The sequence below is a fragment of the Vigna angularis genome, chromosome 7, assembly GCF_016808095.1.
Source record: "Vigna angularis cultivar LongXiaoDou No.4 chromosome 7, ASM1680809v1, whole genome shotgun sequence".
Classification (NCBI taxonomy): Eukaryota; Viridiplantae; Streptophyta; class Magnoliopsida; order Fabales; family Fabaceae; genus Vigna; species Vigna angularis.
In genome coordinates this window covers 18,357,586-18,370,150 of record NC_068976.1, presented here as the reverse complement: position 1 = coordinate 18,370,150, position 12,565 = coordinate 18,357,586, and the positions used below count along the sequence as shown (strand labels likewise).

At 34.0% G+C, this 12,565-nt stretch overlaps 1 protein-coding gene across 2 annotated transcripts; it reads right to left on the bottom strand.

Moving 5' to 3' along the window:
* Positions 1-3,973: 3,973 nt before the first annotated feature.
* Positions 3,974-11,072, bottom strand: LOC108337954 (uncharacterized). 2 transcript variants are annotated; one of them, XM_017574541.2, is made up of 21 exons: positions 10,897-11,072; positions 10,031-10,785; positions 9,844-9,909; positions 9,567-9,710; positions 9,362-9,483; positions 8,998-9,162; positions 8,745-8,850; positions 8,315-8,420; positions 8,114-8,224; positions 7,524-7,687; positions 7,277-7,394; positions 6,743-6,967; positions 6,415-6,623; positions 6,040-6,207; positions 5,851-5,956; positions 5,626-5,763; positions 5,324-5,482; positions 4,932-5,138; positions 4,642-4,836; positions 4,481-4,552; positions 3,974-4,388 (listed from the first exon to the last, which is right to left on the bottom strand). In XM_017574541.2, exons 1-21 carry the CDS (start codon positions 10,942-10,944, stop codon positions 4,230-4,232), a joined length of 3,543 nt encoding a protein of 1,180 aa, XP_017430030.1. In that variant the 5' UTR covers positions 10,945-11,072; the 3' UTR covers positions 3,974-4,229. The 2 variants fall into 2 exon arrangements, with proteins under 2 accessions (XP_017430030.1, XP_017430031.1); XM_017574542.2 differs by having other exon boundaries at positions 9,567-9,707.
* Between the last annotated feature and the right edge of the window lie 1,493 nt (positions 11,073-12,565).

Sequence of the window (12,565 nt, the reverse complement as noted above, 5' to 3'; positions counted from 1 at the left end):
TAATTGGGCGTTCTTGCGGTGCTTCTTGAATTCACGTGGATGCAATGCATGTTGTGTGGCATTATTTTAGATGAGAGTCAAACTGCAACTGTACCACAATATCGCCTCGTCACTCAGCCCAATGTCGATCACCCACTCTTCATTCTTGCTGATTTCACCCTCACATCCTCCTCCACCTCTCCAACTTCAAAATGCTAAGATGAGTACTGTCCACCGTTTTTCCCATGCGCTGCGTCGCAGCCAAGCAAGTCGCGAAAACGGCGTTATGTTTCTTATTCGCCGGAAACCTGAAAATTATTACGGTTTCGAGATCGTGGAGTCTCTCACCGGCGATCATGAGGAGGTCATCGGCGATCACGTGTTTGAGGATGCCGGAAATCCACCTCGCTGGATCGATTTTACGAGAGGCGCGGAGGAAGATCACGCGACATGCGACAAAGGAAGTGGATATGAAATGCTGCTTTCTGTAATTCGCCGTTGTTTGAATCTGGAGTTGAAATCTGATGGATTTGACGACCATAGTTAGAATTGTGGTTTGACTATAATCTTAAGTAATGCCAGATGGCATCTTTTGATTGGAGAAGGTATCAAAAGGAGCACCCATGAAGTCCAATGTAATTTGTTATCAAGATCTTTATTCTTAGCAATTGAATTATTTTAATCGTATGGTACGAAATAAAGGAGTGACTTATTATTTTAGACACAATCAAATCAGCAAAATTGAAATTCGCTAACGATAAAACCTTACGTACTGAAAATTTTGGTAACGTTATAATTAAATGGAAGGATGGCGAAACGATACTCAGGAAGAATGTGCAAGTTGTACATGGTATGCATTGTGTTCACACGAATAGTAAGCAGGTTTAAAAAAAATACGAACAGTCTTTACACGACTTCATCAAAAGAAGTTGTGTATTCCTTATATGAGAATCTAGCATATCTAAAAAGTTGAAATCATCATGTTCTTCACGACTTCAAGGATGAAGTAGTCTATTTCCACACAATTTCAATCTTGAAGTAGTATACTCCCACACGACTTCAACTTAACCTAATTGGTTATCAATTCTCATAATCGATTTACAGTTTTTTAGAGTGTTTGTTTGCTCAGATTCATTGCGTGGATGAATTTACCAAAACAGATTTGCAAGATTAGGGTGTGTTCACTTTTAACGGTTTGTGAGTGAGTAAAGGAGAGGAATTGCGAGATGCTATCTCACCAAAATGAAGAAATTTGTGAGGATAAAATAATATGTTTAGATGTAATCAATTTCAACTATTTCTGTAATGAGTTACTTTCATCCTGTAATTTGTTGGCCCTCTCACACTTCTATATGTATATGTTATATCATATAATAATAATAATAATAATAATAATAATAATATTGTATAATAATAAGATTATATTAATATAATAGTAATAATATTATTAAATAATAATATATTAATTTTAATTACAAAATACAACAATAATCTTATATTTTAACTTTTTTTTAATATTTATGAAAAATTTATCCAAAGAATTTATAAAATTTATATTTCTCCATTTTATTATAATCTACGTGTGGCTTCTCTATTTTAATTATTTATTAATTTTTTTATTCTACTATTCCAAATAATTTTTATCAAAAAATATTATTTTATATTAATATTATCATGAAGGACAATTGATAATCTTCCTTATATATCTATTAAAACATTTTTTAAATTTATTAAATCAATTAAATCATACACAAACTTTACCTTTAAATTAACTCTCGACCATTTCTAAATGCATTAAAAAAAATAACACAATTTATTCTCAGATATCTTGATATCTCTTTGAAGTGAATACACCATTCATAATTGGTTATAACGCATTTAGATATGTTAAATATGAAGTTGTCTAAAAAATATATAACTTCTTCCTATGAGATCATGTGAGACTACACAACCTGTCTATTTTTGTAATTTTTTAAAATATGCTTATTCTCGTAAAAAGTCTCAGTAAAGAGTAACCTAAAAAACTCTTTTAATTCACATTTGCTAATGAGATCATTAGATATATCACATATGGTGTATCACGATGTATTGTAAGTATTATTACAGGTGGCTTTATGTGGGCCTTCTTGATATTATTTTATGGGAGTTGCTCCCTCCACCCCCACACATCTCTTCCTCCACCTCCCCAATTTTCTAAAATGCCAATTATATTCTTCTAAAATGACAATTATATCCTTAAAAGTTAAAATGGAGTAAAAAATATACAGCATTATACAATGCAGCAGAAAGTCTCTGTATAATAGACTCCAGTTTAGAATAAACGCTACAAGTAACCCATTAAAACAGATGGCGATGAATGCTATAGTCTTAAGAGAATATAACAATGCGACCTTTTTTTTCCATTTCTAGCATTTACCCTTCACCCAGTACACATGCAGTAGTTGGTTGGGTTCAAGTACAGAAAATCGCACTATAAGACCCACTGCTGTGCTTTTGCTGTCAACCACCACAACCATTAGACTGATCATGTTCTCACTTATCATTGTGCTACCCACGCAAGATCATGTTCTAAACCTATTCTCCTTTCTCTGATAAAACCTATATCCGTTTTCTCTTTAGAATGTCGGAATCATTCATCTTGGATGTTCACACTTAGCACCATGACCACTAGAACCAATTCTCTTTTTCTTTCAAATTTCAAGTTCAGCAACTTGGCTTATGAACACACTGTAACCTTTTCTTTAGATAATGCAAAATAATTTCTTGAGGACTGAAGTCGGATTGTGTGAGTGAGTTCGAATCTGGAACGAATTGAAGATATTGTGATTATTGGTTGTACCAGATATATACTCTTTGGAGGTACACATATAATATATCACATGCAGTAGTTCTGGAGAGTCTGACAGAACATGAAATCCTCCCTCAAACGGATGTCGACATCCGTTTCGCCTTAAACGGATGTCGACATCCGTTTCGCCTTAAAAGGATGTTGACATCCGTTGAAGGATGTCATCCGTCCAGAGGCAGCGTTGCTTTTTCGTTTCGTTTTTATTTTATGGCTCATGCAAGGATTATAGGCTTGGATATTAAAAGGATTATTGGAAGTATGGGAAGGGTTTAGGGTTTAGGATTATAGGAAGGATTATGACTACGTACTTGGAGAGGAACCACGACAAGGACACTACACCATAAACGCACTGCACCACCTACTGTACCGAGAACAAGAGGAAGATTGCTTGATAATTCTTTTCACGATCACCAAGCTTTGCAGAAAAATACTTTACTCATACAAGGAACTACGTAGGTTATCAGTGAAATATGTTATAAATGAATAAAATTAAAAAACAATAATTTTAAAAATAAAATTTTACTGAGGGGCAAAATAGTAAAGGAAAGATGGAGGAAGGGACAAAAAAGTAAAGGGGAGGTGGAGGAAGAGATGTGTGGGGGTGGAGGGAGCAACTCCCTTATTTTATTAGGTGAAAACAAATATTTTGTGTCTTTTTTTTTCTGTATGAGAATAAGTATATTTAATAAAAGTGATAAGTGAAATTTATAAAGTTTAAATTACTGGTTGAAAAGCAAGGTGACATATATTACTCAATGTCTTGAGAAGTGATGATAATAGAAAGTATACCTTCAAGGAGTTCGAAGAATTCTATAAGAGGGTATCGAACATGAATTCACAACATCATACATTTCACAACAAATGGTTTTACATCGTGAAGATAGTTCCATCCCTTGCTATGTCTAAATCAAATAGTATTATTATATTTACCCCAAAGAAACACAGAAAATACACTTTTGATGTAAGTTATCACACACACACACACACACAAAAAACTATTTATCTTATTAGAAACGAGACAGATTAACACATTATTAACGATTAAACTAATAGCACAATGGCCAAATACACAACAAATAGGCTAAAATGTTCTAAATTTTGAAACAATCCTTGGATTAGTCCCCCAAGTCCAAATGCAAGATCAATGGATTAAAGCTACCTTTAATGAGATTATTATTATTGAAAAAAATCACTGAGGATTTTCAATAAAGAACGACCTCTGATGGGACTGAACAAAAGTCTATTATTACATTTTACATGCAAAAAGAATAAAATGAATGTAGAGTTCTGAAACCTGACCTTACATACATTATTACATTTACATGCAAAGAATAATCTCCCACCCCTCTCAACAATATCAGGGAAATTTGGGAATATATATTTATAGCTAAAGCTAAATAAATTATATGTAGAAGTAATTAGATGGATCGGATGCATTTGCCGTGTCTTTACAAAGAATAGACCTAGCTTCAATCACTGAGCGAGGAGGCTCAATATCTTTGTCTTGCAACGCATTTCCTCGTAATCGTTGCATTTGAGAAGCAAAAGTATCATCCAATATCTACGAAGTGAAACAGTCCACGTCATACAATATACAATATTGCAATCGACACCATAAAAGACTATGCACATAATCTAATATTATTGACTTACCCCAAGAGCATAGGACGAGCCGTTGTACCATATCCTGTTTTCTTTCCTTCCTTCCAGAAATTTCAAAATAATCTAGCACAAAAATGAATCAAAATAAATGAGATCCATGAAAATTCCGAACCAACAATGTAAAAAGAGATATACGACTTTTAGTTGGATACCTCTCCCATCCTATCCCATAATCCACGACATACTGCTATAAAAATCTGGCTGGTAAAGACGTCATGCACGTTGGAGATGAAATCAATGAGTTGTGAGTTCAGCAACTGCATTCTTTCACGGACTTCTGCTTCTCCATCAGTTTCTGTTGTTTCCTCAAGAATCTTTTTCAGCCTTGTGTTTCGATTAGCTTGCATCTGAACAATTCAATTGCATCAAATGTAAATAAACATTAGAGGCTTCCTTTACAATAATTTTAAAATTTAGATTAAAGGAGTCTGAATGATTTTACATTGTTGACAACATTCCCTATTATTGCTTGCAAATAAGTTTTGTATTTGGTTCTCAATAGAACAGTTATTCCATTCATTTGCTCCCCAAACAGTGTCTTCTTATCACCCATGACAGGTAGACAGGAGGCCCATGAATTTAGGATGTCTTCCACTCTACAATGTAGGACATCAAGAATCCTCTTGAGGGTATTCAAGAATATTCCTAACTGTGGATAAAGCAAAATGTAAGAAAATATTTCAATATATAAACACATTATAGATAGACATCAGTAGACATCAGTCCTGCATGCTTTCTATTATGCCACAAAAGTTTGTGTGAGCTTAAAATTTTGAGTATTTAATCTGAGTGGGTTTTGGTATCTGGCCAAAAGCAAGAATTCAGAAAACTTACTTGATTAGGAAGTAAATGAACAGTAGCTGATTGTCTTCTAGCTATCTTTTGAACTTGCAAGTGAAGTCTCTTTGGTATGCTATCCTTTAAAGGAGTTAAGGTATCGCTGTATTGTTTCTCGAGGGATTTCACAATTGCCCTTTCAATGTTTGCAACAGCCTTACAGAGAGAAAAAGAGCAAGGACCACAAACTCAAGGATGTTAGGGATTACTTGTATGCATGAGAGCAGAGAGAGACACTAGAAAAAGATATCTTGAAAGCTTATGGGTTAAAATAGAAATATGTCTAGTTTAGAACTTACATTTTCCAAATAAAGTGAGTATTGAGGCCATCTATTGATTACTACTTCATACTGGGTAAGGTTGTCTTTGATTTTCTCATACATTTCCTCAGCAAATGGGGACGTGGAGTGATTTGTGGTTACTCCAGCCCATGGCACCTGTATCATATGTTTGTATTGGGGAGGTCAACTCATTTGTAGGTACAAGTATTTTGTTGTACATAAAACAACTGAAATGACAATTACCTTTTCTGCTTTACATAAATCTAGTAAACTAAGTTGCATATCCTGTATCCACACCATGATATAGTTGTGGAACAAATTTCTGGAATCTACTCCTCCCTGTACGGGACTAAAAAGTGAAGAGTATTGCATGTCAGAAAGTATATTTTAACTTTTGGGAATCTATAGTATTTGTATTTGCATGTTACAAACCTTATATTCCATGACTCAAAATCCCGTTCAAAATCTGCAGCCGCAACTAGAAGCTCATTTACATGTGCCTGTGGACTCGATGGTGGCAACGCTGAAAGGAAAGCTCTCAGCCTTTTACACAACTCTGTGCTGTAAACTGCCGCTGTTATGTTTGTGAGATCAATTGAACTGAAAATTGAAAAATAGATCTCAGACAATCTGCGAACCAAAATTAAAATGTTCGGACAAAATAGACGTGGTAACAGGCGTAATGCTCTCGTATCCAGTAGGATAATAGATAAATATAATCCCTCGTTGTAATTTTATGCACTAGGAATTGAAAAGCCACTTGTTAGTCAGTTAACAGTATGAAAGGAGGCTGTTCCTGCGAAATACCTAGGAAATATATGCTGACCATGGATCGTATGCTGATTGTGGATCTTTATGTCTGCCTGAATTTCATTTCTTATAGAAACACAAAGATTCTTCATCTTCAAGTAGGCCGTTGAGATGGTAATGGTATCCATTTGGTAACATTCAGAGGTGCTTGACACAAATTCATCAGTCTCCATCATGTGTTTTCTACACCTTTTTTTTGCTGCAGTCTGTTGACAGTAAACACTTCATTTAGACTCAAACAAGGGAAAAAAGTTTTAGCATTCAAGATTGAAATTATGTTGAACAGGAGCACCATATGTCAGTTAATGGTGCAAAATTTAATTACCTGAAGATAGTTTCTTAGAATAGTTTGAGCATCTAGAGATAGTATATCATGAAGACTAGTGTAAACTTGAACGGCAGGATCCAAGGCTGGTGCTGCAGACTCAATTGATGGACCAAAATGATCTGTTAAGCCTGATGGCGAGTTTTCATCTAGCGATTTGTAATTCTCAAAAACAGTTGCTAGAAGACTTTCAATTTGAGTTTCACAGTCTGAAAGCATACTTCTCTGAGAAATAAATAGAGAAAATTGTTACACCATTATCCATTTCCAAAAATCATGAATTGCAAATTTGGTTAGACAGAAAAAGCATTAGTTTAAAAAATAACAGATTTCTCAGTAAAAGAAATACAAGCAATTACTCATTATACTTTTACGCATGTTTTCTGTTCATATAATTTTTCTTTTATGAAGTGCAAAAACTTGTATAGCAAGTATTAATGTGGTCTGAACTCTAAACAACAGAAGCTGGAACAACAGAAGTACATGACTTGGGAAGTATTACTACTGTGGGAAAGAGAGCAATATGTGACTTACCTCCTGCCTGGTCAAACTCCTCTCACTTCTGGCCTTTATTAGGGGTTCAAGCAATTCTCTCACAAGCTCTAGGCAGTCCTTGGTTGGAGTTGCCACATTCATCACATGTAATAGATATCTATAAGACCACCGCAAGTAAGTGAAGAAAAATGAATTAAAAAAATAAACAAATCATATAGCAGAGTAAAGAATATAAAAAACCATTTCATTCCACATCTTTTAGGGCACCCAAATGAAATTGAAATACCTCAGCTTGGCATATGAATTAGAAACTCCATAATAGTCTGCAAATGCATCTAACAACCATTTCCAGTGTCCATTTATACGCAAGTTTCGGGAGTGAAAATGTTGCGCACTCATGGCACCCTCCAATAATAAATCATAAGCTTGAGTTTCCACAACAGCCGCACTCTGCAGAAATGTAGAAACTGAGCAAATGAAAACACAAATCTATGCTCAGAACGGCATAGCCAGAAATGATACCTTGGTGTTTACTGGTCAAGTCTAAGATAAAATAATAATTTAGTCATGATGAGCCTTTTCTTTAAATAAATTAAAAATAAATACTTCGTACAATCAAATTATAATAGGTTTCTCTTTTAATACCAACAGATGATAAATTTGATTAAACACAGTTGATAAGTTTGATCCTCGTCATAATTAATCCAAGATAGAATCCAGTTATTAAAAATATTTCATCTACATGCTTGATAAACTGTTACTTCTTTGCCTTTATCCACGGATGTTAACTCGGAGGATCATCCTACATCAACTAACTGAAAAATTTCTACTGAAAAAAACAATATTTATGAAACTAATTTTTGGTAGACATAGAACCTTAATATGAGTGTTCTCCTTGCTCGTCATTGTGCTGCCGATAGACAGCTGGATCTTGCCAACACATTCACGTTCATCGTGATATACTGGCCACCACCTAATTCGGTCACTCTGCTCATTCAAGATAATTCATTATGTGAATGTGGAAGGTGCAGGGTCGAGGAGTAATATTTATGGACTATGAAAGGGTAGAATTCATACAGGATTATCACTGAGGGATGAAATTGGAATTCTTGCTTCACCATGGACTGCCTTTTTGGAATCTTGGACTTCTACAATTAAAGCATCCCCTTGGCTCAATGGGAAACTGAAATTACAAATCAGTGCAAGATTTTTATGATTATATTTCAACAATGGAAGAAATCAAGATGTGTGATTGTAACTTTTAGTTTCTCAAAGAATACACAATGTAAATTGCCATCTTAAAAAGCAGGCTGTGTACCAGCAGATAATATTATTTTCAACACTTAAGATTGGTTTTTCATCAATTGTCTGCAACTATATCCTGCTAAAATGCATTTGGAAAACCTTCACTGACTTTAATGTTTCACTATTTTTTAAGAGCCTGACAGCAGATCAATCAGAAGAACATCTCCCAGTTGAAACATAAAATTAAAAATAAAAAACTTACAAATCATTGTACTCTCCACTTCCAGGGCGCAAAAGAATTGCAGAAGATGGCTCTGATTCATTTTCTTCCGTTGTACTCTTAAGTTGGATTAAACAATGTAGTGGCTCTACAAGAATAAAGCAGACATCTTTTATTCATTCATTGTGTAATCACAGGATTGGTGTTAATGAAAAGAAATCTATAAATGTTTCAGTGAGATATGTCCCATCCCATATAAAGGTTAAAAGATTTCTAAACTATAAAATGAACTAACCTTCTGATGCCAGTGAGAAGGTGGCCGACTTCATAGAATTTATGCCAGTTTTCACAAGTGATGAAACATGCCGTACATATTCCACCCCAGCCTGCATGTAGTGTGATCCCCTCTGTGACTTTGTGATCTTAAGTTTTTGTCTAGGTATAATGCGGAGTTTCTTCACTGCAATTTTCACATAGGATGTCATATTACGATATTCTCAAGTCGTTTGAAGGAGATCCAATGTTAATAAACATGATTACAAAAAAGTAAGTATTAAAATGTCTAAAAGAACGTCATTTCATACAATAACTTACAATTATAGTCCTACTTACATTCATAGTATTTGAAGGATAAAAATCTGTCGAGATTGTAAGATTACCTTCCACCCTGATTTTCCCTAAAACTTTCTTAATCTTCAGGGGAACTATTTGTTCTGAGTTTCTTGTACTTTTTCCTTCAGTTAGCTTTACACCTCGAGGTTGTAACAAAAACTCGTGCAATCTAAGGAAATCGTGAACTTTAATAAATGAAAGAAAGCAATAAATGAAAAAAGAAGTGCGCTTGTTAAACAATATGAAACCCACCCAAAGGCACCTCGGAGAGCCAGACACTCGTCTTTTAAAAACTCTGGAGCCTCAGTGCATCCTTTTGCCCATGCTTGTAGACATAAGCGTATGCAGGCGTCATAAGTGATAAGGGTTTGCCAGGCATATTGACTATTGCAGCTGCTGAGATAACATTCCATAAAAGAAAGTGGGCATTTAAATGTGAATTTCAAAATGGCAATGTGAACTATATTAATTAAATTTAACTATGTCAGCAAAGTATTAATGTTGATTCAAAGTAAAAGATTGGGGGCACCTGTTGCTGTAATATTGTAAACGAGGGGTCTGTCTTTCTATGTCATCTGTTAAAGTATTGTCCAGTCTGCAGAGTTTAATATAGAAATACACGACAACAGGTTAGAGGAAGGAGAATTCCGAACAGACAAAAAGAGAGAAAGAGAAACTGAGATCGTTGCAGTGAGTGAAGGCAGAAATAACAACACCTTTCCCCAGGCTCAGTGGTTTTCGTAACAGTGTTGGGTTTTTGTTCAATTGAACTCTCACTTTTTGAGCCATCATAATCCACAGAGTCTCTTGATGGCCACGATGCACGGTCAGTTGGTTCATTCTTGACCGAGCTTTCTGAATCCCTCTCAATTGAAAAATCAGCATCAATGATGGGAGGAGCACTTGGAGTACCCAATCCGACGGCGTCATCAGGACGTTTCACATTGGAAAGGTGAAATTTCTTTCGAAACCGAACAGCGCCACCAACTGGAGTGAGTTTCCTTTGAACACATTTATTGAAACCCACTTCTCCGTCTGTGAATCTTCTGACACTGCATGGAACCTGAATGGTTAGGTTTTGATTGGCTAAACCGGTCTTGAGAATTCCACAGCGCCCTTGCACTTGGGGTTTAGATCCAAACAATTGTTCCTCGTCATAGTTGTGTGGAATTGGTGAGTCAGAGTAATCAAGGTTGCTGGGGGCAGATAGTTCTTCGTCGGAGAAGGCATCCTCCATGCTGACGTCGCTGTCGTCGTCGACATGGTGATCGCCGTAGCCAAATGCGAGGTTGCGCGGCTGTAACAAAGCTGAGTGAAACTTCAATGGAGGCAGAACAGGGGAATTGAGACTGTTGGCAGAATTCAAGATAGGAGATCTCGGGAATCGATCGCTGGTGCTGATTTTCTCGGCCAGAGGAGAGCGTATGAGAGAAGGAGGAGGATCTTCAACCTCAAGCTTTGGTTTGGATCCCTGTAGAAAACATTAATGTTGGAAAAAGGGTCATGGAATCCCTAAAAAGAGTGACTAAAAAAGAAAGTGAAATAGTTGGAATCGCACAGAAGAAGAAAGAAGAAGAGTTACCTGATTGATCCATTGGATTGCGCTCTCGTCCAGACCTTCGGTAAACATGGCGAAGGTAACAGAGAGAAAGAAAGAATGAATGAAAAGGAAACAGAGGAAGCGAAAAGCGAAAGGAGCGTGATTTAGTGACAGTAATGCAAGGAACCAGAGTGTAGTGTAGAACTAAAACAGGGGAACTCTCGTCACTGCCAACGGCTACTTTGAATTTTCAAACCTTTATTCCGTCATAGATCGTTCTTTATATTTTGTATAAAAATTATAGCACGTTTCCCTAAATAAACGAATGATTTCATACTAAAAATACCAATATTTTTTTAATTAATTCCAATATGTTTTTTAAATAATAAAAAGTCCTTAATTAGTAAAAACGAATGATAGCGCAGTTTTCTTAAGTTGTTAATTGACTCAGTAAAATTTACTGCCAATATAAAGTTCAAATAAAAAAAATTATTCTGGTTATTCAAGAACCTTTTTCAACTACTTTATTATTTAAGCGTTTTATCTACCATTTACTAAATTCACTTAAAACCAATTATTCCCCTTTATATATATATATATATATATATACTTTTTTTTTCTTAGAAGAATTTTTGTAAGGAAGCATAAATTGTTATACAATATTTAACTTTGACTTAAATTAGTGCTATTACAATGGATCATTTCGTCTAATTTTTTTTAAAAATCAATTGGTTGACTAACTTATTTAATTATAATTTTTTAAATAAAAAAATTATATTTGTTTTTGTAATTTAAATTTAAATAATTTTACAATGTTAAAATAAAAAAATTAACATACAACTCAGAATGTAATTAAAAAACAAATCCAAAAAACGAATAAATAAATTTATAATATTAATAACTTTTGTGTCGTTTATTCATTTATTCTATTAGAGTTTTCAATAGATAAATTTATAGCACTTTGCTTTCTTGAAACATTTTTTTTTATTCTCATGTTAACTAATAATAAATAATTAAATTAAACTAGGTGGATTAGTAATCAAACGACTCACTCATATTCTAAATAATTAAATTAAACTAGGTGGATTAGTAATCAAACGACTCACTCATATTCTAAGTGAGTCGGGTTAAAAATTGACACATAAAAAAATTTCATTTTTTTCAAACACAATCAAACTCGAACTTTTAGTGAGTTAGGTTAATCCGCGGATTCTAACCTATTTTGACAACACTAACATAAATGCATGAAAATAAAGTTTGGAAAATACAAACTGAGTTTTGAATGAAAAAAATATACAAATTCTTTTTCTAATTTAATATTTGATATAATTTATTTAAATGTAATATCTAGCCAAAATATATATTGATAAAATATAAACAAAAGTCTTAGAATGCACATAAAATACATTTATGGATAAGAAATTTTTTAGAATGATATTAAAAATAAATTCATGAGAGACTTATGTACGTTGACTCTATCTATATATACACATATATTTATTTTCAAGTTGGTGTTCTTCGAATTTGATAGAAAAATAAAAGATATGTAATTTTATCAAACTCAAGTTATTTCAACAAGTTTGATAATAAATTTGATGAACTGAAATTAGTTTTACCAAATATTATAAATTTGTAAAACGATTACAAAATACATAATTTATCAGAGTTAAGGCATAATTAATTCTACTAGTTAAGATAAGACATATTTAGC